This window comes from Chenopodium quinoa, unplaced genomic scaffold (assembly GCF_001683475.1).
Source record: "Chenopodium quinoa cultivar QQ74 unplaced genomic scaffold, ASM168347v1, whole genome shotgun sequence".
NCBI lineage: Eukaryota > Viridiplantae > Streptophyta > Magnoliopsida > Caryophyllales > Amaranthaceae > Chenopodium > Chenopodium quinoa.
In genome coordinates, this window is record NW_018745024.1 from 12117297 (window position 1) to 12140003 (window position 22707).

The 22707-nt window shown below is 34.7% G+C and overlaps 2 protein-coding genes and 1 pseudogene across 2 annotated transcripts; 2 read left to right on the forward strand and 1 right to left on the reverse strand.

Annotated features, from left to right (window-relative positions):
* The first annotated feature begins 6915 nt into the window (after positions 1 to 6915).
* Positions 6916 to 9500, forward strand: LOC110708771 (uncharacterized protein At2g23090-like). Its single transcript, XM_021886988.1, has 3 exons — positions 6916 to 7096; positions 7206 to 7246; positions 9103 to 9500. The coding sequence occupies exons 1-3, from the start codon at positions 7024 to 7026 to the stop codon at positions 9220 to 9222; spliced, it is 234 nt and encodes a 77-aa protein (XP_021742680.1). The 5' UTR covers positions 6916 to 7023; the 3' UTR covers positions 9223 to 9500.
* Positions 9501 to 9779: 279 nt separating this feature from the next.
* LOC110708772 lies at positions 9780 to 13110 on the reverse strand (annotated as a pseudogene).
* Positions 13111 to 19127: 6017 nt separating this feature from the next.
* LOC110708965 (probable serine/threonine-protein kinase PBL25) lies at positions 19128 to 22704 on the forward strand. Its single transcript, XM_021887194.1, has 5 exons — positions 19128 to 19254; positions 19934 to 20052; positions 20150 to 20339; positions 20554 to 20945; positions 21032 to 22704. Exons 1-5 carry the CDS (start codon positions 19128 to 19130, stop codon positions 22106 to 22108), a joined length of 1905 nt encoding a protein of 634 aa, XP_021742886.1. The 3' UTR covers positions 22109 to 22704.
* The last annotated feature ends 3 nt before the right edge of the window (positions 22705 to 22707 follow it).

Sequence of the window (22707 nt, forward strand, 5' to 3'; positions counted from 1 at the left end):
CCTTAACTGTAGAGTATCTTTAACAGCCGATTCTTGGGATAGTGGTTATAAATATCACTATTTATGTGTGACTTGCCATTGGGTAGATGATCAATGGATGTTACAAAAAAGAATAATACATTTCAAAATGCTGGAATACCCACACACCGGCATTAACATTGCTCACCATTTAATGCAAGCAATAGACGAATACAACCTTCGAGATAAAATGATGTCTATGACTTTTGATAATGCAACCTCTATGACATACACAGCTAATCTTATCAAACAAAACTTAACCGATGTACTATTAGACGGTGAAGCTCTTCATACTAGATGTGTTTGCCATGTACTTAACTTATGTGTACAGGATGGAGTTCGGGCAATTGGCCCATACTACAGCAAAATCAGAGATGCTATTATGTCTATTAATAGCTCTAACATGAGATACCAAGAATGGAAGAGTTTTCTAAAACAACAAAAGATAAGGGTAATAAAAATTAGAACCGATTGCCCAACTAGGTGGAATTCCACCTATGACATGTTAACAAAGGCAATTGAGTACAAGGGCCCGTTAACATTATTTTACAACCAAAAATTTCCACAAAATGCTTTGTATGATGATGATTGGAAAAACTGTGAAAGATATATGCAATTTTTACAGTTATTATATAACATGACGTATTGTTTTTCTACTGTTTACAATCCTTGTGCTCAAAACTTTCTTTCTAATGCATGCTTACTCGCCCAACTTTTCGCTGATCATCGCGATCAAAGTGATTATGATCAGTATCTTCCAGCAATGGAAAAAAAGTGGCGTAAATATTATAGTGAGATTCCTTTGATTTATATTTTTGCTTCCATATTAGATCCTAGGCAAAAGTATGAAAACACATTTATGTTAGTTGACATTTACTTTCAATGCATGTTTCTTGACGATGATGTAGAAAACTATAAGACTAATGTGAAGGATCAGTTTTTTGCTTTATATAGAGTCTATGAAGCCAAATATGGCACCGTTCCTCGCTCAGGGCCTTCCCAACCATCCAAAAACGTAAGTAAGAAGGCCAAACATTTATTTTCACAAGCTACTAACTTGATTTCAAGGTTTTCAGGTGATTCATCAATCAGGAGAACGCAAAGCGACGTCTCGGAGTTGCAGATGTACCTGAGTTACGACTTCACCAAAGGCATGGACGACGATGAGATAAACAGCCTCGACCTCCTTGCATGGTGGAAACAACAAAGCTCGAAGCATCCAACTTTGGCGGCAATGGCACGAGACATTCTTGCTATCCAAGTTTCCTCCGTCGCCTCCGAACGAGCTTTCAGCGCATCCGGAAGGGTTTTAGACGATAGAAGAACAAGTCTAAAACCCGAAACACTAGAAATGTGCGTGTGTTTCAAAGATTGGTTGGATGCGGAAAATCGCTCACAAGACCGTTCTTACGACCACAACGACAACGAAGAAGGAACCTCCGCTTCCGGTTCGGGTTCGGCTAGTTCCCAATCTATGCAACTAGCCGATGACCTTGAAGGCGAAGACGAAGACGAAGACGAAGACGAAGACGAGCAAGAAGAAGGAGAAGAAGAATAGACAATTATTGTATATTGTACGATTTTAAAAATATCAATTTTATCATTTTCCAATTTTTGTTTAATACCATCATTGTATGAGTTTATCATTGTTATCATTGTACAATTTTCTCAACTCAAGTAATAATAATATAAAGTACGCATTATTCACATCCAAAGTCCAATTTGCCTTTTTTCCCCGTTTTGTTACAATTTGTAAATTCATATTAAAAAAAAAAAAATTATACCAATTACTAATAAATCATAAACATTAAATTTTAAAGTAATAGTATAAAGTAAATATATAAATATAAATATTGAATATACAAATTATAAAACATAAATATTCAACTTATAATTATAAAATTCATAACTTAATAACTTATAACTTATAAGTTATAAACTTATAAGTTACCTTAAAAAAAAAAAAAAATGAAAACTGCACCAGCCCGCGCAGGCCAGCCCGCAGGCCGGCACGTGGCCGGCACGGCACGAGCCCGCCAGGCACGAGGGTCGTACCGTGCCGTGGGCTGGCCTGTGAAAATGGTCGGCACGGCACGGCACGAAATCCTGGGCCCGCCGGCACGACCGGCACGACACGAACCAGCCCGTGGCCCGCCAGGCACGGCCCGCGGCGGCCCGGCACGGCACGGTGCCCAGGATTACACAGGCCCTTAATTAGTTTGTTGTGTTTGTGTCTGGTAAATAAATGTTAATTGTTAGCTGTATCAATGTATATATATATAGGTAATACTACATTCGTTTCATAATAATTGCAACAATTTGACTTTAACACTATTTATATGATTACTTTGACTATACTATTTTATCAACATATAAGAAACATATGATATCATGTAGAATATATTTTGGTTAAGTCTTTATTTATAATTTCATTATATTATTCCGTCCAAAAAATAATTTAACTTTTCTTACTTCTTATTAATATATAATTATAAATATTAATTGTCAAATTTTTACATTAACATGTGTGCTAGTCAAATTGTTGCGATTATTATGAAATGGGCGGAGTAATTTAACAACTATATGTTCAATAAGCTAATTTTAAAAGGCGTACATCAATAAGAGTTGTTTTAGCCTAAAAAGCTCATTCAATAAGCTATTTACCAAACACTCAAATTAGATTTTTTTTAGTTGGTCAAACCTCTAATAGACTTCAATAAGCTAAAGGCTCTCTAAAAACCTCTTTACCAAACAAGATCTTTGTCTGATTTTCATAATATTTAATTTAATCTCGTCTAAAATTTTATTGAAATTGATCTATTAATTTGATTATTGGTTGGAGTTATTTCTTTGTCTTATAATATTGTGTATATAATTTGTATTTTATTTTAACGGATTTTTATTATTCTTTTTTTTTAACCATAGTATCATTGTATGTGTAATTTTCATTATTTTCAGTTTTCTAATATTATTTTTCAAAACATTTAAACGACAAAACATTTATATTTATTGTATTAGATATATTGTATTACCTTTAACAAAGATCAATTCATTTTTCTTTAAAGGCTTAAACTACATTACAAGAAAAACTTCTCGTTTCTTCCTTAAATTGTACTCTTTAAAAAAAAAGGTGTTTTTTTTTCATCTTTTATTTATTTCAATTCATGTTTCTCTATAATAATTTCTCAACACCTTAATTAAAAAAAAAAAAAAAAAAAAAAAAAAAAAAAAAAAAAAAAACCATCTATAAAACATTGCGTAGTAAAAACTACTGACTACAGTACATGCTTTAAAGAAATGAAAAGTTTTTACGGTGATAGGAGAATATAAGTTATAAAATCATGAAGTTAAAAAGTAAAATTAATCAAGTATTACATACTACATAGTTAATTATTGAAGTACTCTACTCAATTAGCCAATTAGGGAAATTGGCTTAGTTAACAACACATGCATACTTAGCTTGTATTGTCGAATTTTCAACGTCATGGCTAAGTTATAAAACATTATGTATTCATAGTTTATGGCTAACATGATTTATTACTTGGTACTTTGTATATTTTATATTTGTACTATTATGAGAGAATATTGTTGGATCCTTAACATGCACAACTTTGGGGAAGATGGTCTTATATAATTGCTTACATGTGTTATATTTTAAATTATGAATGGCTGACTCAAAAACATTATCCTTTATCTCTTTTGAGCCCTTTCTCCTTCCCACCCACCCATACTTTTCTTTTTTATGTTTTATCTTTTGATTATTTCCAACATAAAGAAGCTTTCATGGTTTATTTATATATTTTTATGATTTTGCTTCTTTTGGTGATCTGATCTTTACAACTTCATAGTTGCTATTGTGGTTATGATGATCTTCCTTAATTAGTCTCTATAGTTGCCAATATTTATGATTTATGAGAGAGATGAAGGTAAAAATACTAAAATTACATCATAGACTTTGTAGTAATTCAACAAATAATGAAATTTGTGTGAACATTAGATGATATGGCAATTCATTTTATTTTTACTTAGGGTCTGTTCTGATGTATTGAGTTGAATTGAATAGAACTAAACCTATTGAGGCTGAACTAAACTGAACTGAAATGATGAACTGAATTTTTAATGAGAGAAGGAAATTAAAAACTGAACTAAACTGAACTAACCGAACTGAATTTTAATTATTGAAGCTGAACTAAATTGAAAATCAGCCGAAGAGAATAGACCCTTAGAGCTGAATTGAACTGAACTGAACTTATTAGAGCTGAAGTGAACTGAATTGAACTTATTAGAGCTGAACTGAACTGAACTTATTAGAGCTAAACTGAACTGAACTAAACTTACTAGAGTTGAACTGAATGTAACTTATTAGAGTTTAACTGAACTGAACTAAAAATAAACGTATGAGAACGAGCACTAATTTCAGTTCAGTTCAATTCAGCTCTAAGGGTCTGTTCTCATACGTTTATTTTTAGTTCAGTTCAGTTCAGCTCAGCTTAGTTTAGTTCAGTTCAGTTCAGCTCCTAATAATTTCCTTCTCTTATAATATATTCATTTCAGTTAAGTTCAGTTTAGCTGAGTTCAGTTTATGAGAACATACCCTTAGTGTAAACTTTATTGGTTTTCTAAAGAGTTAACTTCAATGTAAGTTATACTTCGTATGTGACTGTGTGTGCGTTGGAAATTTTATTGCTTGAAGATACGAAATGAGATAAAAGAAGTTAACAAAGAAACTCGTATACTCCCTCTGTTACATATTACTTGCAACAAAAGGGTATTATTTATGAGACATAAAATATTCCTTTGTTGCAAGTAATGTGTAACAGAGGGAGTATATAAGTATGTAATCTTACAATCTACTACTCGTTTATTCATCTTCCCTTCTCTCAATGCAACCATATATCAAAAGGATGCATATGATGCAAGTATGTTCTTATAAAGATTAAATTGACTAGATGATCCAGAAACAAATTAAAGCTGACAAGGTTCTACTTTACTTCAATTTTTTTTAACCAGTTCAAAGGGGAGATTTTGAGAAATTTACTTAATTAAGCTAGGCTAATTGTATAGTATGTGAATATTATGCTTAACGAGCCAATAATGTGCTAGACTCGTATAGTTTTTGTACTAGGCTGAGGTGTAGCTCGATGCTTTTGACTGAATTAATATTATACTTGTATATTCTAAAGAGAAGGCATATCTTAGCTTCTACTTCTAAAGTTCTAATTTAATTTTTTTTTTTAATGCATCACTTTGAATTTTGCACTATTTACACATTATGGTTGACTTAATTTTTTCAGCTTTATAAAATAAATAAATGTTAATATAAAGTATAACATTAGATTCGTCATAATGTCTAGTTTTATAACATTATTTTGTTTTAATTTTTTACTAATAAACAATTAAAGATATTAATGGTTAAAGTTACGTCTTGGCAAATGTATTGGTCAAACTAACGTAAATTAAAAAAAAAAAAAAAAAACTGTGGGAGTATCTGCATGGTGAGCAGTAAGTGTGGGCTTTGGGCCTGTTCCGATTTATTGAAAACAATTGAAATAAACTGAACTGATTGAAGCTGAACTAAACTGTACTGAAATGAATTGTTTATGAGATAAGGAAATTAGGAATTGAATTAAATTGAAGTGATTGGAGTTAAAAAGTTGAATTCAGCTTAATTTCAATTCAGTTCATTTCAGCTCCTCATTTCCTTCTTTCATAAAATATTTATTTCAGCTCAGTTTAGTCTAGTTTAGTTTAGTCCAGCTCTAATCAGTTCAGTTTAGTTCAGTTCAGCTCAGTCACATGTAAACAGACCCTTAGTGTATACTCTTCTAGTCTTATACTCTTAGCTTAGTGTGAGACTATATGTAGTGGGCTGTAAATTTTTTTATTGGTGAATAGTAGGCAGTAAATATTTATGTTTATTTATATATTTTCTCATAATAATTGTAAATGTATATAAACACAAAATTATTTTGTAAGTGGTTGGGCACAAAATTACTAAAAATGTATATTTTTGGAAACTTCATGCATGAATAGGAATAATTTCCACATATTCAAGTACCCTATCTCATCCACTTTCTCTCCCTCAGGGGCTAAGACATGATTATAGGAGTATGCAAGTTTAATTTAAAGCATAGTACCGCGCATGTTAGATGCTAAACTATACTAAAATTTTGAGATATGTACTATGTAGTTTATATACATATTGTTGTAGAGGCCAAGAGTAAATTTAAAAGCCACGAAGCTGGCTGCAAGGGGCCGAGCCTCCACCACTCCCCTGGCTTGGCCCCTGCTTTCCCTCCTCCTATGGGCATATCTTCTATGAGTATAAAATTATCGTATGCTCTTCACCATAAACAATTCAATAGAATATGTTAACTTGAATTTTTTTATTAACTTTGTGTCAATTAAAATGTGTTAACTATTGTAAAAATGTTAGCTATTTAACCATGGACATGTACTAGCATTTGAAAATTGTTTGGCCCCTTACCCTAATTAGCAAGTGGGCACAACCGCACAAGTGCACAACCCTATACTCCTATTTGGGTGAGTCAATATGTAAAATTAAAAAGTACTCCTTCCATTTTCAAAAACTTGCTCCACTTTCCTTTTTCGGTCGTTTTTAAATATTTGTTTCATTTCCTAACTTTTATAATATTTAATTCATTTATCACACTTAGTGAACCCAACATAATACTCTCTCTCCTCCTATTCTTCCACTATTTTTGCTTTTTACAATTTTTTTATTTTCTCAACTACCTTCGTATTTTATTACTTTTTTCCATTTCTCCAAAGTCCGCGCATGGAGAAATTGAGCAAGTATTTATAAACAAAGGGAGTATTTGGTTATTAAAAAAAAAACAAAGTGGATCACAGGAGAGAATGAGAGATAGTGGTCCCACCAACCGCGTTATTTTGTTCTAAAACTTGGGTGACCTCCTCCATTATTTCTTCTCTCTGCAAAATTTGCGCAAATTAGGGTTTTGCTTTCACCGATTTCTCACAATAATGGGGGGAGGCAACGCTCAAAAATCCAAGACTGCTCGCGAGAAAAATTTGGAGAAGAATAAGCCTTCCAAAGGTTTTTTTTTTTTTTTTTTAATTAATAATTCAAAATTATTGTTCTAGGATAATTTATCTGAAAAAAAAATAATTGAGGTTTGATTAAATTTGTGGTTGATTTGGTGCAGGAAGCCAATTAGATTCAAACAAAAAGGCTATGAGTATCCAGGTATGTTGAATTTGCATTTGATTTTTATTTATTTGTTTGATTAATTTTGGTTAATGATACTACGATTAAGCTGAATTAATTATGATTTATGAATCATTGTGAATTTGTGATGCTGATTTTACCTGTAATTGTTGAATTGATTCTTTGTAAATAATGAAATTGTGTTCAGCAGGTTAGAATTGTGTATGATTTCAACTATTTGATCACTCTTTATGTAAATGTGCTCTTTATAAAGTTTATTCCAACATATACTATGGTCCAATACTAATCTTGCTGTTTATTGCGATGTAGCTTGGTCATTACTCATTAGGCTTGGATAAATAATTATGCGAGAGCGCTCACACACACTCACATTATTGAATTTGATGTGAAAATTGACTCTCACTAATCAATTTTATCAACTTTGATGATATATTTTTGCTCTATATGGTCTATTTTTAAAGGGTTTATAAAATTTGTCATGATATTTTTTGCAACCTTTGTCAGTTAACAGTCTCATTACTCATATAAAATTTCTATATCTAAAAAAGTTGTCACCGTAGTATGAGAAAATTTCTAAACATGCCACTACTTCAATCAAGCGATGGGGAGATAATTAAAAAGTGAATCAATTATCACCAGACCCTGTTGGCCAACACCCGTATGGACTAAAGCCCAAAGTTTGATGTGAAGAGTCTTGTGGTGCTAATCCCTTAAGTTCTTGTAAATGTCATATTCTGCCAAAATATCACCAGAACCTTTATAATAAATGATTAAATATGCCGGAGCCATTTATTACTGTGCTCTATGGTCTACAGATATGCTAAAAAGTTCAGAAGTAAGTCAAACGAATAGAAGCATTATGCATTTATTAGATAACCAACCATAGTCTAGTGATGCTTCTCCACTAACAAGCTGATTTATCCATCTTCAAGCTACCTATTGAAGTTGCTTTGTGCTGTTGCATTGCTGTTGGCCTGTTGCTTTGAGAAGGATGGTGGGGTGGGTGGGGTGGTGATGTTTTTGCTCGGTTGTAGACTTGTAGTATGAAATTAGGCTTATCTTTGGAAATACATATTGCTAATGTGTGCCTTCAACCTTTTATCATTTCTCATGATTACCTCCAAAATTTGTTATCTTGGATTCTTGGCACAACATTTCTTTATGAGAGGACATTTACCATTCATCTGAACAAAGAGGAAGATGTGAATTGATTAGCTTAGGCTAGCAAGCAGCTGATACATAAGTTTTTATGCTTACCTAATTACCTCATGCAAGGTTAAACTTCCATCAGTTATACTGCATGTGCCCTTTAGATTTGGCTATGTATTGAGAGGAAGAGGCGTTTATGCTGAATACAAATTGTGCTGAACATGTCTTGAAACAATGAGCTCAAAGTTTCTATTTAAAAAGGTCATGTTTTACAGTAACTCTATTTGCAAGGATTACGCTGTTTTTGCTGCGTAATATACTTTTACTTAATAATGTCAGAGAACACCAAAAATTTGGCAGTGTTTCCTGCACTTTGCAAACATGAGAATGGTTTGTGTAAATGAGTTTGTTATGCTGAATACAAATTGTGCTGAACATGTCTTGAAAGGCATTCTGCATATTGGATATGCATCCTTGCTGTTATTGAATCAACACTTAGCTTTTTATTCCTTTATTTATTTATTTTTATCATTGAGAACTGCTGACGCCAGAGGGAAGCTGATGGTGTTTCTGTTGACGTTTGGGAGTTGTTGTAGTCATATTGCATTATCATTGTTTTAGATTCGACTTCATTGATACTTTGTAAATGTTATGTTTTAAAAGTATATATTGAGCCTTCTTAGAATGTGTATCTGTTGATCTTAACATTTGAGTGGTGAATGCAGTGCAAGGTATGCATGCAGACATTTATGTGTACTACTACAGAGGTGAAATGCCGTGAACATGCTGAAAATAAGCACCCAAAACACGACATTGGTGCATGTTTTCCACATTTGCAGAAATGACCCCTGAAGGTTTCATGTAGAAATTGATGGGAAGAAGTTGTCACAGGAAAATAAACTTTTAAGAAATATTTCGAAGTTGTAACTTATCTAATGTATATCAAATGATATTGCCTTAAATCTCTTGATTACCGCTGCCTTTGGTTATTGGGATTACTCAATGTAAAACTTTGTTCTTCGAATGAAAGCATCTAAACCTGTTTATCTTGAGCTTGATCTGTATTTGTTTTTGTATAAACGTTTCTCTTCTGTTAATATGGTGCCTGTATTGTATCCTTGCATTCATGAATAAGTTATATTTCAGATTCTAGTGTTTGATTTCATGTCTGTCCATGTTACAATAATTTCATAGTATATTACCCTACTTATGTAAAATAGTAAAATTATACCCCTAGCAAAGTTGACACAACTGGTGTTACGGAACTTAAATGCCCTGTTCTTGAACCTAGTACCTGCCATGGTTGTATTATGGCTTAGTAAGTAAGATATAGCTAAACTTGAGCCCTGGCTCCAATAATATCCAAAGGCTGATAAGAAAACAAATGAAACTCACTGACAGATAGCAAGTAAATACACGCATGATACAATAGATCAATCCACATCTGCTTCTATGAGCACAATTCAAGTAAAAGCAAGCCCAAAAAGAAGCAAGTACAAATGTTACAAATCATACTCCGTTGATAATAAGGTTTTTCAATTCCCAACAATTATCAATCAAGTTGAACATTAAATATATGACTTACAGCTTCAACAGTCGCTCACAATATCAGTTTTGATATTTGGATCAGTGAGTAAGCCCGCAAATGATGATATAGTGTGATTAGAGGTGTCAAAACCGAACCAACCCGAAAAAAATTATTCGTTTCGAACTGTAACCGATCCGATTTGATCCGAGAAATTCAAGACCCAAATCCGATCTGTAACCGAACTGAACTCAACCCGAATCCGAACTTGACCCAATCTGAACTTATCCCGGCACCGATTTGATCCGACCTGAACTCAACCCGAATCCAATTTGACCCGACTTGAATTCAAACCGAACCGATTTGACCCGACCCGAGCTCAACCCGATCCGAAATTGACCCGAAAAATAACCGATCTAATCCAATCTGTTTTGACCCGAACTGATATTAACCCGATCTGATTTTAACTCGATTTGATTTTTACCCTATTCGAATTTAACCCGATCATAATTAATTAGTAATAAAGTAATTCTAACAACTCTAACAAATATCTTTAAAAAATTGAATCAGTAATAAACTAAACTAATAGTACAGAACTCATAGCCTCATATGATTGTACAATTGATGAAGAGTTGTAAACTTGTAATAACCTAAAAAAATGACATACTTTTTTGTATATATCACCATATGTAACTATTATTCGTCAATATATCACTATCTCGGTCTCACTTCTCACTTATATAGTTATGATAAGTTATCGATAATTATTCAATCTCAATTTTCCTCAAAGATAAAAATTACACATAACTTGATCAAATGAGAAAACTAAAACTTCGTGCTTCGTAATTAATAATCATATTGACCCAATAATAAGGTAAAAACTAAACAATATCTCTAGTTTAAAAATAACCTTATTTGGATATGAATTTGATCAAGTCGACCAAAATCCAACCAAACACAAAAAGGAATTGAACCGAAATTGACCGAACCGAACTTGACCGAACCGAACTTGACCGAACCGAAATCAACTCGACCCAAATTCATCCGACCCGAAGTTACCCGGCTAAACCCGATCCGAATATATCCGAACCGAAAGTGAATCGATCTGAATTTGACCCGACCCGTATTCGACCCGGACTCGATAGACCATGACCCGAATTTGACCCGATCCGACCCGACCGAGTTAAAAGGATAATTTTTATCCGAACATATCCAACCCGAATAGACCCAACCCAAACTCCATCCGCTTATCCGAATTGACACCTCTAAGTGTGATTATCAGCAGCAAACTCTTTGTTTCTCATTAAGCTGATAAGATCCTAAGATCCTAAGATCTAAAGCTCTCCTAAGATCCTTTCCATCTATAAATCCTCTAATGATTGTATTGAAAGTGCGTTCATTTGGAAAGAAACCATTGTCTTCCATATTTTTAAAATATTCATCGGCTTTTGCTAGCAACCCCTCTTTACAAAACCCTTTTATAATTATGTTGAAAGCACACACATCATGCAGCCCTTTATTTGTGAGAAAGGAGAAGATGTCAACCGCTTCTCTAAGGCGATTAGCTTCACACAAACTATCCATCAGGATATTATATGTAATAATATCAGGGACCACTCCAGTATTCCCCATTTCCTTCATTGTTGCAATTGCCTCGTCAATTTGTGCATTCTTGCACATGCCATCAAGCAATGAATTCCAAGTGATTAAATCTGGTTTTAGTCCGTGAGCTTCCATTTCCTTAAAAAACTGGTGTGCAAGCTTGAGCTGATTATCTTTGCACAAGGCATCTATAAGAGTGTTGTACGTGATAACATTGGGGTTTACTTCTTTAAAAATCATCTCCAGGAAGACACCTAGAGCTTTGTCAATCTTTTTAGACTTGCAATAGCCATTGATTAAAATGTTGGAAGTAATAACATCAGGTTTGCAACCATTTTCAACCATCAAATCCATAAGCTTTTCTGCCTCGTCCATCTCACCACGTAAACAGTATCCATCTAACAAAGCGTTGTAAGTGATGATATCAGGAACCAAACCACTCTCAGTCATGTATTCAAATATGTCCCGTGCTTCACCAACATTGCCTTCTTTACAATGCATGTCAATCAACGTGTTGTAGGTGTCAACATTAGGAATTATGTTGTCCCTTAACATTTTAGTTAGCACCTGTTGAACCTCTTTCTGCTGTCCCAAAGTGCCCATACCTTGGATTAGGGGGTATTAAAGGTGACAACATCAGGGGAAATTCCCTTGACTTTCATCTCCTTGAAAAGGCGGAGAGCCTCAGGTAATAACTGGTCTTTACAGAGACTATCAATGATGGTGTTGTAAATGACAACATTAGGCATAAAATGGCCATAAGACTCCATATTTCGAAGGAGTTTGAGAGCACCGGCATTATCACCGGACCTACAGAGACCTTTGAACATAGAACCATAGGTGACTAATGTGGGTTGGTAGCCATTGATTAGAGTGAATGAAGCCATTGATGAGAGTAGTAAAGGTAACTATATCAGGTTGATAACCAAGTTTAATAACGTTGGCGAGAACAGAAAGCCCGAAATCAACAAAGTCCAAACGACAGTAGCAATTAGCGAGGATGTTAAGGGAATAATCATCAGGACGAACACCTAACAAATGGAGGTGCCTGTAAAGAGAAATGACAGTGGAGAAAGTGGGGTTGGGTTTAATCTTACAAATGGATGATAACAGTTGATTGAAATCAATAATAGCAGGAAGTGGGCGAATCAATTTCATATGATCGAAAAGAAAAAGGGGAATATCAGCATTAGTAAACCCTAATTTAGATTGTTGTCGAACAACTTTGAGAAATAATTTGGGGTCATCAAAATCATAATGAGAAGCGTAATATCGGACAGAAAATAGAAAAGATGGAAAGTAAAAAGGGGGGGAATTGCAATTAAAATTGAAAATGAAAAGAGGAGAGAGATGAAGAAGCTTACTTGAAGAAGATCCGCCATTAAAATGGAAAAGAGAAGAAATTTGAAGAGAATTTCTGAGGAAAATACCAGAATTGCTCCTCATAATGCCAAATCAACAGCCAAGGAGGAAGATCACTGCCACCGTAGTGCCACGCTGCTGGTGGTGGTGCTGCTGCACACTGTGTTAGAACTATGAAGAGCGTATTATGGTGCTGGCAAAATTGCCATCCAAAATCATCAAAAATGACTTCTATTTTGGGACTTCGGTATTGTGTGAAATGAGTCTAATGACATGACTCGTCAATTCTTTTTAAAATTTTTAACCTCTTAATGTGCCACTTGAACTTAACAAAAACAATACAGAGTAGGAGTATCTCCGTTAGTAAAACATAATTACGTGAAATCTTATTATTATTATTATTATTATTATTATTATTATTATTATTATTATTATTATTTTGACGGGAAAATATTATTATTTATATGTAAAAAATATTTTTTCAAGCCTCTAAAATATTTTCTTACTCCTTCCGTTTTCGAAAGAACGACTCATTTAGGTTGATTTTGCGGGTATTAAGAAACTTAATTTGCAAGTACAAATGTAAGAGAAAATATAAGTCAACAATAACTTACAATTAATACCTAAAGAGATGGCACGTTCTTTCCGGGACGGAGGTTTGTGCAACAAGTCTTAGGTTTTGGTGGTGGTGTAAATGTTGTCTATATTTCTTACTTTCCTAGGCATCATACAATTATACAATTCAACCATTACAAAGATTAAGAAGCTGCACCCATAACAAAGTTCTAGAATTAAGAAAAACAAAAACAGTACTCCGTAATGCATATACTAGTAAAGCTTTCAAAAGCATATGAACAAACTCAACAAAGTACTTATTATGTTATTGACATGTAACTAGAATAGAAACGACTTGCCCGGATTGTTAAATTAGGGCTTGTTTGGCATCATTTTTGGTTTTTAGTTTCCTGTTTTTTTTTTAAAACTAAAAACCAAAAACAGGAAACAATAAAAGGTGTTTCCACTTTTTTGTTGTCAGTTTTCAAAATTATTATGATTTTAATAAGTTTAAATAATTTTTTATTCATTATGTGACATATATCATATATTTTTATACAACAAAAAAAACAAAAAACAGAAAACCACAGCAATGCCAAACGAACCCTTAGTTTTATGTTTTTGACTACTCTTATAGAATATGCTGTATATAGGGCTGGCAAAAGCTGACCCGACCCGACAACCCGACCCGAACCCAACCCGAAATAAATGGGTTTTGATAGAGATTTTCAACCCGTTTATGTAATTGGGTCAACCCGAACCCGACCTGAAGTTAAATGGGTCGGGTTCAGGTTGAAAATCCCAACCCGAAACCAACCCGCATAAACCCGTTTATTTAATTGGGTCGGTTTCAGGTCGGGTCAACCCGAACCCAACCCGCTTAACTTAAAACCCTAATTTAAAAATATGGGCCAAGCCCAAATTATCTAACCCTAAGCTAATTTCCTCTTTCTCTCGCCGCTTTCTTTCAGACTTTCACTCAAACTCTCTCTCTTCTCAGTTTCTCTCTCTTCTCTCCTCTCTTTTCTCTCTCTAACTCTTGAAGATTGAAATAAAAATTCTTGAAGCTTGAAGATTGAAGCTTCATCTCAAACATTCTGAAGGTAATAATCCTATTATTCGATTTTTTATGAGTTTGTTTGCTCATGAGTCATTTGTTTATGCAATTTCCTTGATTTGGTTATGCAATTTTCAGATTTCTTTGATTTTTAAGCGATTTTTTGCTATTATGGTTTATGTATGCTTTGTTTATGTGATTTAATCATTTAATGTTGTTCGTTTGTTATTTTCTTACTCTGCAATTTCTTTCGAAGATTTGATTTGTTATTTACTTATTTTGCGATTATTTGCGATTTGTTTATGCGATTTTTTGCCCTGATTTGATTTTCTTACTCTGCAATTTCATGAGTTTGATTCTTTATATCATGACTCATGAGTTTATACTTCTGTTTTTCATGTTTATACTTCGGATATGAGTGTAATTCTTTTTTTAATTTATTCACAGATGGCTAATAGCCCTAATCCTGATGAACCCATTGATCTTCCGGATTCTGATTCAGATGATGAAGTTTCTGATTCTCATCAAACGGAATCAAAGAAGAAAACCTCTAATGTCACCTCGCTGAATAAGCCTGGAATTCATTTCAAGCGCCAACGAAAGCTCACTTCAGATGTGTGGGCAAATTTTGAATTCCTTGATAAACCTGACGAACAAGGTAACATCATTTGCATGTGTAAAAAATGTGGGCAGAAATATAATGCTGAAAGTAGGCAAGGAACTGGTAATTTAAAACGCCACATTAAGAAATGTAAAAAAAGGACCTTTAAAGATGTGGGTCAGATGATTATTGATTCAAGCAGTTCTGGTTCTATGATGAATAGGGTTCCTACAATTGATTATGATATTGTTCGTGAGATGTTGTCTATTGCTGTGGTGAAACATGATTTGCCTTTTCAGTTTGCTGAATATAGTGTTGTTAGGAAGTTGATTAATTACATAAATCCTGATGTTAAACTTGTGTCTCGAAATACTTTGAAGGCTGATGTTCTGAAAATGTTTAAGAGGGAAAAAGATAAACTTAAGGAGGAGTTGAGTGTAGTTAAGGGTAGGATTCTCTTACATCTGATTGTTGGACTTCAATTACTATTGATGGTTACATGTCTTTGACTGCCCATTTTGTTGATAATCAATGGAATTTGCAAAAAAAAATTCTGAACTTTCGTTTTTTGCCTCCACCTCACACCGGTGTCCATATGTCTGACCATGTCTATGATTTTCTTAAAGAGTGGGGTATCCAAAAGAAAATCATGTGTATTACTCTTGATAATGCTTCCTCTAATGATGTGTTTGCTGATGTAATTAAAAATGAACTTGATTTGGTATGTGGGGGGGATTATTTCCATGTGAGGTGTTGTGCACATATCCTAAATTTAATTGTGCAAGATGGGTTAAAAGAAATTAATGAGGCTGTTGTTAAGGTGAGAGAAACTGTGAAGTATTGTAAAGGGTCTCAGGCTAGAAAGCAACGTTTTTTGACTTGTGTGGCACATGTTGAACTAGACTCAAGTAGAGGATTGAGACAAGATGTCCCTACTAGATGGAATTCAACTTATTTGATGTTAGAGAATGTTTTGTACTACAAAAAAGCTTTTCTTCATTTTCAAAAGGTTGATGCCAATTACATTCATTGTCCAACAAATGAGGAGTGGGGGAGAATAGAGAAGTTATTTAGATTTTTGAAGGTCTTTTTTGATGTGACAAATGTTTTTTCGGGTACTAATTATCCTACCGCTAATGTATACTTTCCAAATGTGTTGAAAATCCGTTTACTCTTGAAAGAGGAGCTTGAAAATTCTGATAACTTCATGCATAAGATGGCAGCAAGAATGAATGAGAAATTTGCTAAATATTGGACCAACTTTAGCATAATCATGGCTGTGGCTGTTGTTTTAGACCCTCGATTTAAGTATGAGTTTGTGGAGTGGGCTTTTAAGAAGGTGTATGGGGAAATAGAGGGTACTAATGAGTTGGTGAAGTTCAAGGAAAGGTTGGATTATTTATATGGTGCTTATGTGACTGAGGCTTCCACAACAACACCACGAACAAGGCGTCGTTCTTCTAGACAGCCTAATGAAGAGCAAGTTGATGTTGCTTCTGATTCTTTTATGATGGTAACTGTGAACACTTGCTTTTTGTTTGATAATCAGCTTTAAATTCTGTTTTTTGTATGCTTTATTGTAATTTTTGTTTAAACATCTTTTAGGACTTTGATAACTTCTCTTCTAGCAAATCATATGTTGCTGCTAAATCTGACTTGCAAATCTACTTGGAAGAGCCATTGATTCCTCGTGCAACCAACATTAATATTCTATATCATTGGAAAACAAATGTTGTGAGGTATCCAATTCTTTCAAAGATGGCAAGGGACATCCTTGCAATCCCTATTTCAACAGTAGCTTCAGAATCTGCCTTCAGTACTGGTGGTCGAGTTTTGGACTGCTATAGAAGCTCTTTGAAACCAAACACAGCAGAAGCTATCATTTGCCTCAAAGATTGGACTTTTGGTGAAGGTATGAAAATAGTTTATGTATTTAAAATTACAATTTTTTTTGTTTCTTTTTTTGTACTATTTTATTTATGCTTAAGGCTGAAATTAACTTTTGTATGTATTCTTTTGGTTGTAGCTAATATGGATCCGCAATTGCAAGATTTATGTGGAAAAATCATGGCCATGAAAGTCAACGATGATGTGGGGGATACTCCCAGCCCCAGCCCTCCACAAAGTGCACCAGAAAGTCCTGCTGTCATGGAGAGTCAAACCTGATTATGTTGTTAATTTCTTCTAAAATTAGTTGATGAAATTGTTACTGTTATTTTGGACATGTATTTTGTTTTCTAGTTGAACTTTTATTTGCCTACTTGGAAGTATTTTGGACATGTAACTCTTGAATTATGTTGTTAAGTTATGTTTGCTTGAATTATGTGTTGAATTTGAAGTCTTGAATACTTGAATCTTACAGGTTAAAGAAATTAGTCAAATTACAGGTTAAAAAAATTACAGTATAAAGAAATTAGTAAATTACAGATTTTTATTTTATTTTTTTTTAATTAAAAAAAATCAGATTTAGGCGGGTCGGGTTCAGGTCGACCCGTTTATAATCAGGTCGGGTTCAGGTTGGTTATTTTGACCTGTTTAAGTAAACAGGTCGGGTTCAGGTTGGGGGTCCTGACCCGTTTATGTAAACAGGTCGACCTGAACCCGACCCGACCCGACCTGTTTGCCAGCCCTAGCTGTATATCTTCTCTAAAAGTCTTTTTCATTCAATTCAATTATTTGGATTGAAGGCCAAGTCAGAGTTGTGACCTCTGAATCACTACTGATGTTTGGGTCTTCCAAATTGAAAAGGTCTAGATCTCAAACTTGTGTATACACAATATAGGTCGTATATACTTGTATGATTTTGAGCCAAGGAGATTTGGCTATCGGCTTATTCATTTATTAAATACTAAATAATTTACACCAAAACTACCCATAAAGAATTAAAGCCTAATGGTACATCTATAGGTGGTGTGCTCGCTGAGTCTGCGAACACAGCAGCATGGATAACTCACACCAACCCATTGAGTTGGGCGAGGGGATCATGACTTATGATATGCTACAAACTCACTTGACCAAAAGGAAATTATTAAACCAGATTTTATAGCTTGCATTAACTTTAGCAATTCCTTTTACTTGGTTTGTTTTTACATGACTAGACCATTGCAAAATTGTAAAAAAAAAAAAACAAACCTTATTTTTTATTGCAAAAGCCTAAATGATTGTATGATATCATCACACAATAATGTTGATTTAGCCTGACCCAAAATTTTTATTGGCTCTGTGGAGTCTTATACTAATATTTTTGGTTAAATTTTCAACTCAATCGAAAATGACTCAAAAATCCGTTCTTTTCAACCTAAAATTATAGGTTTAAATCCAACCTACAGGCCGATATTTACAAAATGACATGATTACCAATCAGGTGTAACCCAAATAACAAATACAAGACAACTCCTCAAGAATTAAGAGTGGGGTGACTTGGTTAGAGGTGGTTTGTTGGAGAAAAGAGTGGGAGGGAGTTAACAAAACATACCAGAATTTTGAATTTCAACGGCTTGGTTTCATACAATTATTATAAATTATAAAATATTATTGAAACTAATTTACATAATAGAGACAATTAGAGCGTGCATGCATGTCTAACCACCATACTCCACCCATATCTTCCTTATTTTTCTGAGGATTATTTCCTAAAAAAAATTCCCAAGAAAAAAAAAATAAACAAAGTTTTTCATCATCCCAAAATTCGGGACTTTTTTACACCCCCAACAAATTTTGTCAATGTTTTTCTTCCTTTCTTCATTGGTTTTGATTGCTTGATTGAGGTCCTTCTTTGTCCGTTCGCCGTCAGAGGACCTTTGTTGTTCTACCTACATTCATCTGAACAAGATAGATAGAATTTTTCAGATTTTGGGTTGTGATTTCATTTGTTATATTGAGATGAATGATGGTTATATTCAGATTATGAATATTTGGAGGGACTTGGTTGTTTTTGGATGAATCTGAGTTGTTGGGATTCTGGGATTTTTCCTCTCTCTAGAGATTAAAGAAAAATCATCAATTTTGACAACGACGAAAACGGGGATCAGGGGTCTGAGTGATCGACATGAATTGCCTACCGTGCTTCAACAAGGACGACGACGAAGAACCCACTGATCCTCCACCACCTCCTCCTAAGAAAGAAAGTCTTGCTCATATTGAACCCAAAGAGGCAGTTGCTTCTTCGTCGAAAGGTATCCTTCTTCTCCTTCCTCCTGTAGTGACTGTTTGATATGATTCCTCTGTTCAAGACATTTGTTCATATATCTACTTTATTGCTTATGAAGTTCTGTGTTAGATTAATTGAGCTAGAGGGGATTAGGTGATATCCATACAATTATGTTTCAGGGTAGATGACAAAAACAGACTATTTCATAGTAGAAACTTAGCTCATATTTGGTTTTGTAGCTACATGTTGGATGATTAAGAGGATTTGAGGTAACCTAATAGCTCAATGACTTGATTAATAACGCGCCATGAGGGAACTAACATCCTTTTAGTGGAAGGTTGGCTTATCACATTAAAGGGTTTCTAAGGTTGGTTCTGCGAAATATGAAGCATGGCTTCATCTTATCAGTATATCTGGCATTATTGTATATCCTAGACAAATTTTCACAGCTTCAAAGCTGTAGTTTCTAGTGCTGTAATGTACTATGTCTAGGTTTGTGCTCCTCAAACATGTAAATAACCAGAATTATCCTTTAATGTATGTATTGAAGGAATGAAGGATAAGTATAGATGTAAATGTATGATAGATCATCTATGGCTATATCAATGTTAGGTGATTTTTCAGCTAGGATTATTACTTGAAACAAAACTCCCTCATTTTTTCTCTGCAGCAAAATTAATGATAAATTTCCTTGCATATTGTAGCAAAAACGTTTACCTTCCGGGAGCTGGCAATGGCAACAAAAAATTTCCGGCAGGAATGTCTTTTAGGTGAAGGTGGATTTGGAAGAGTATTCAAAGGGAAGCTTCAGTCTTCTGGCCAGGTAATCACTAACCGGTGTACTAACTTCCCTTTCTTTGCAGGATTTGTTTACTTATCTAGTCGATTGTTGACCTCATTTTAATGGTTGGCTGCTGTAGGTTGTTGCAGTAAAGCAGCTAGACAGAAATGGAATGCAGGGAAATAAGGAGTTTCTTGTTGAGGTCTTGATGCTCAGTCTGATCCAACACGCGAATTTGGTCGGTCTGATTGGCTACTGTGCTGACGGAGATCAGAGGCTTCTGGTGTATGAATATCTGCAGATGGGATCTCTGGAGAATCTATTGTTTGGTAAATTAACTTTGCATCTCTAGTGGTTAATCAGTATCCTATCTTCCCTTCTACATGTTTTTCCTGCCTTCTGCATCATTGTAGTATATATGCAGAAGCTGCAGGATTTATAATAGCTGTTGCTGTTAATTTTCTTCTTTTCTTTGCTTTCAATACTTCGTATAATGCAAACATCTTTCACAACTTAATGCTTTGTAACTTCTGCAAATTGCAGGTGATGATCCTGACAAGAAACTGCTGGATTGGTACACCAGGATGAAAATTGCTTTGGGTGCAGCCAATGGACTCGAGTATTTGCATGACAAGGCCAATCCCCCTATCATATACCGTGACCTAAAACCATCAAATATTCTACTAAACGAAAACTATGAACCAAAATTGTCTGACTTTGGTCTTGCCAAGCTTGGAGCAGGTGGAGGTAAGGTAAACCCAACATCAAGGGTAATGGGAACTTACGGTTATTCTGCACCTGAGTATTCAAGTGGTGGTGAGCTCACGCTCAAATCTGACATATATAGCTTTGGAGTTGTATTTTTAGAACTTCTCACTGGACGAAAAGCCATTGACACAACTAGACCAAATGATGAGCAAAATCTAGTTACATGGGTAAGCTTTATTTTATCACTCTGATTTAGGGTGACAAAAGTGACTAGAATTATCCTCACCTGATTTATTTGTAACTGTATCATCAGGCACAACCGATATTTAGGGATCCTAAAAGATTTCCAGATTTGGCAGACCCACGACTAAATAACAATTTTCCACTGACAAGTCTAAACCAAGCAGTTGGAATTTGTGCAATGTGCCTTCAAGAAGAATCATCTGTCCGGCCCTTGATTGGTGATGTTGTTGCTGCTCTCAGTTTCCTGGCGACACCTCAACCAAGTACTGCTCCTGCTTCAGCCCCACCAGCAAATGCCCCTCCATCAGAGCAGAAGATGCTCTATGAAATTGAGACCAAAAAGAATAAACCGTCTCAATCAGATGACAGTTTACGCTATGATGATAGTGAGAGTACCCAAAGTGGTTCTGATCTACGGAATGGAGGAAGTTGTCAAAAAGTTGAACTGGGAGAGAAAGACTGTAGTAGTCTATATTCAGGGAGAGGACAGAGCTTTGATACTTTAGAGGAACACAGCATTTACACATCAGACTCAGACAGTGGAGGAGGCAATACCAATTATGATGATGCTGAAACCACAGAGCTTGAAGATCCAGAAAGATCAATAGATTCAATTGCTAATTACAGTTTGCACTCAGCCCGAAGTACTGACAGCAGCATGCAATCTGATGCTGGATATAAATCTTCAAAACATGGAAGTAGTAGGAGATCTTCACCAAAAAATCCTAATGGTTCTCGTAGAAGAAAGCCAGTTGTGACATTTAAGGAACCAAGTTTAAGTGCAAAGAAAAATGGTACTAGAAAACCCAAAGGAGAAAATAGCCATTCAGAAAGTACTAATCAGACAGTACTTTCTGCTGCTACAGATGTTAGACAACAGCAGCAGCAGCAGCAACAACAACAACAGCAACAACAAAAACAGCAGCAACATATACAAGAACCAAGCTCAAGTTCCTCAAGCTCAGAAAGCAGCAGTGAATCTGAGGAAGAGAAAGGGTCTCCAAAACACATGAAAGAGACACACATTCCTCTACAGAATAATGGATTCCAAGAACAAGCCACCAGTAGCCCAGACAGATCAAATCATCGAGTTTTTGAGCAACCTCATAAAGAAAGTCCACAGCTACGGCATCTTAAAACCAGGTGATATTTGTGAGAAGGCATTAATGCATTATACGGCTATCCATCTTCTTGTTCTAAAACTGATTGTTGAGCATAGACAAAAAGAACTCTTTTTGGTTGGTATAATGTTAGCAGTTTGTCTCCCTCTTTTCATCCAATTCTCAAGTTACACTCTAAGCATCAGACATTGAGAAGGTTGGAAACATGCTATTTTGAGTGAGGGGTAAATGCCAGATCTTGGTTGCAAGATTTCTTTCAAAATCCCTTACAACTTGTGTTTGTTTGATCCAATTACGACACCATTCCTTGATCATTCTAGTTCTTCCCTTTTGTCTCGACTCCTCTCGAAAAACTTCATATTTTGTAAGCATATGGAATTGGCCTTTTTTGTACTGAAATTGTTAGAAGTGCTAGGCATGTAGGCAGAAGGGTGAGCACATTCAGCACAACAACGATTTTGTTTCCTTTAATTTTCATAAAATACATGGTAGTGCTGTGCACATCAGTTGTAGGCCTTGTAGCATTCTGAATTTTGAAGTTGTTTACTAAGCGAGTTTTCAGTTGTTGAAACAATCAATCTCTATTTTTTTTCATCTTCTACCTTTCATGTTCAAAGAAAGTAAA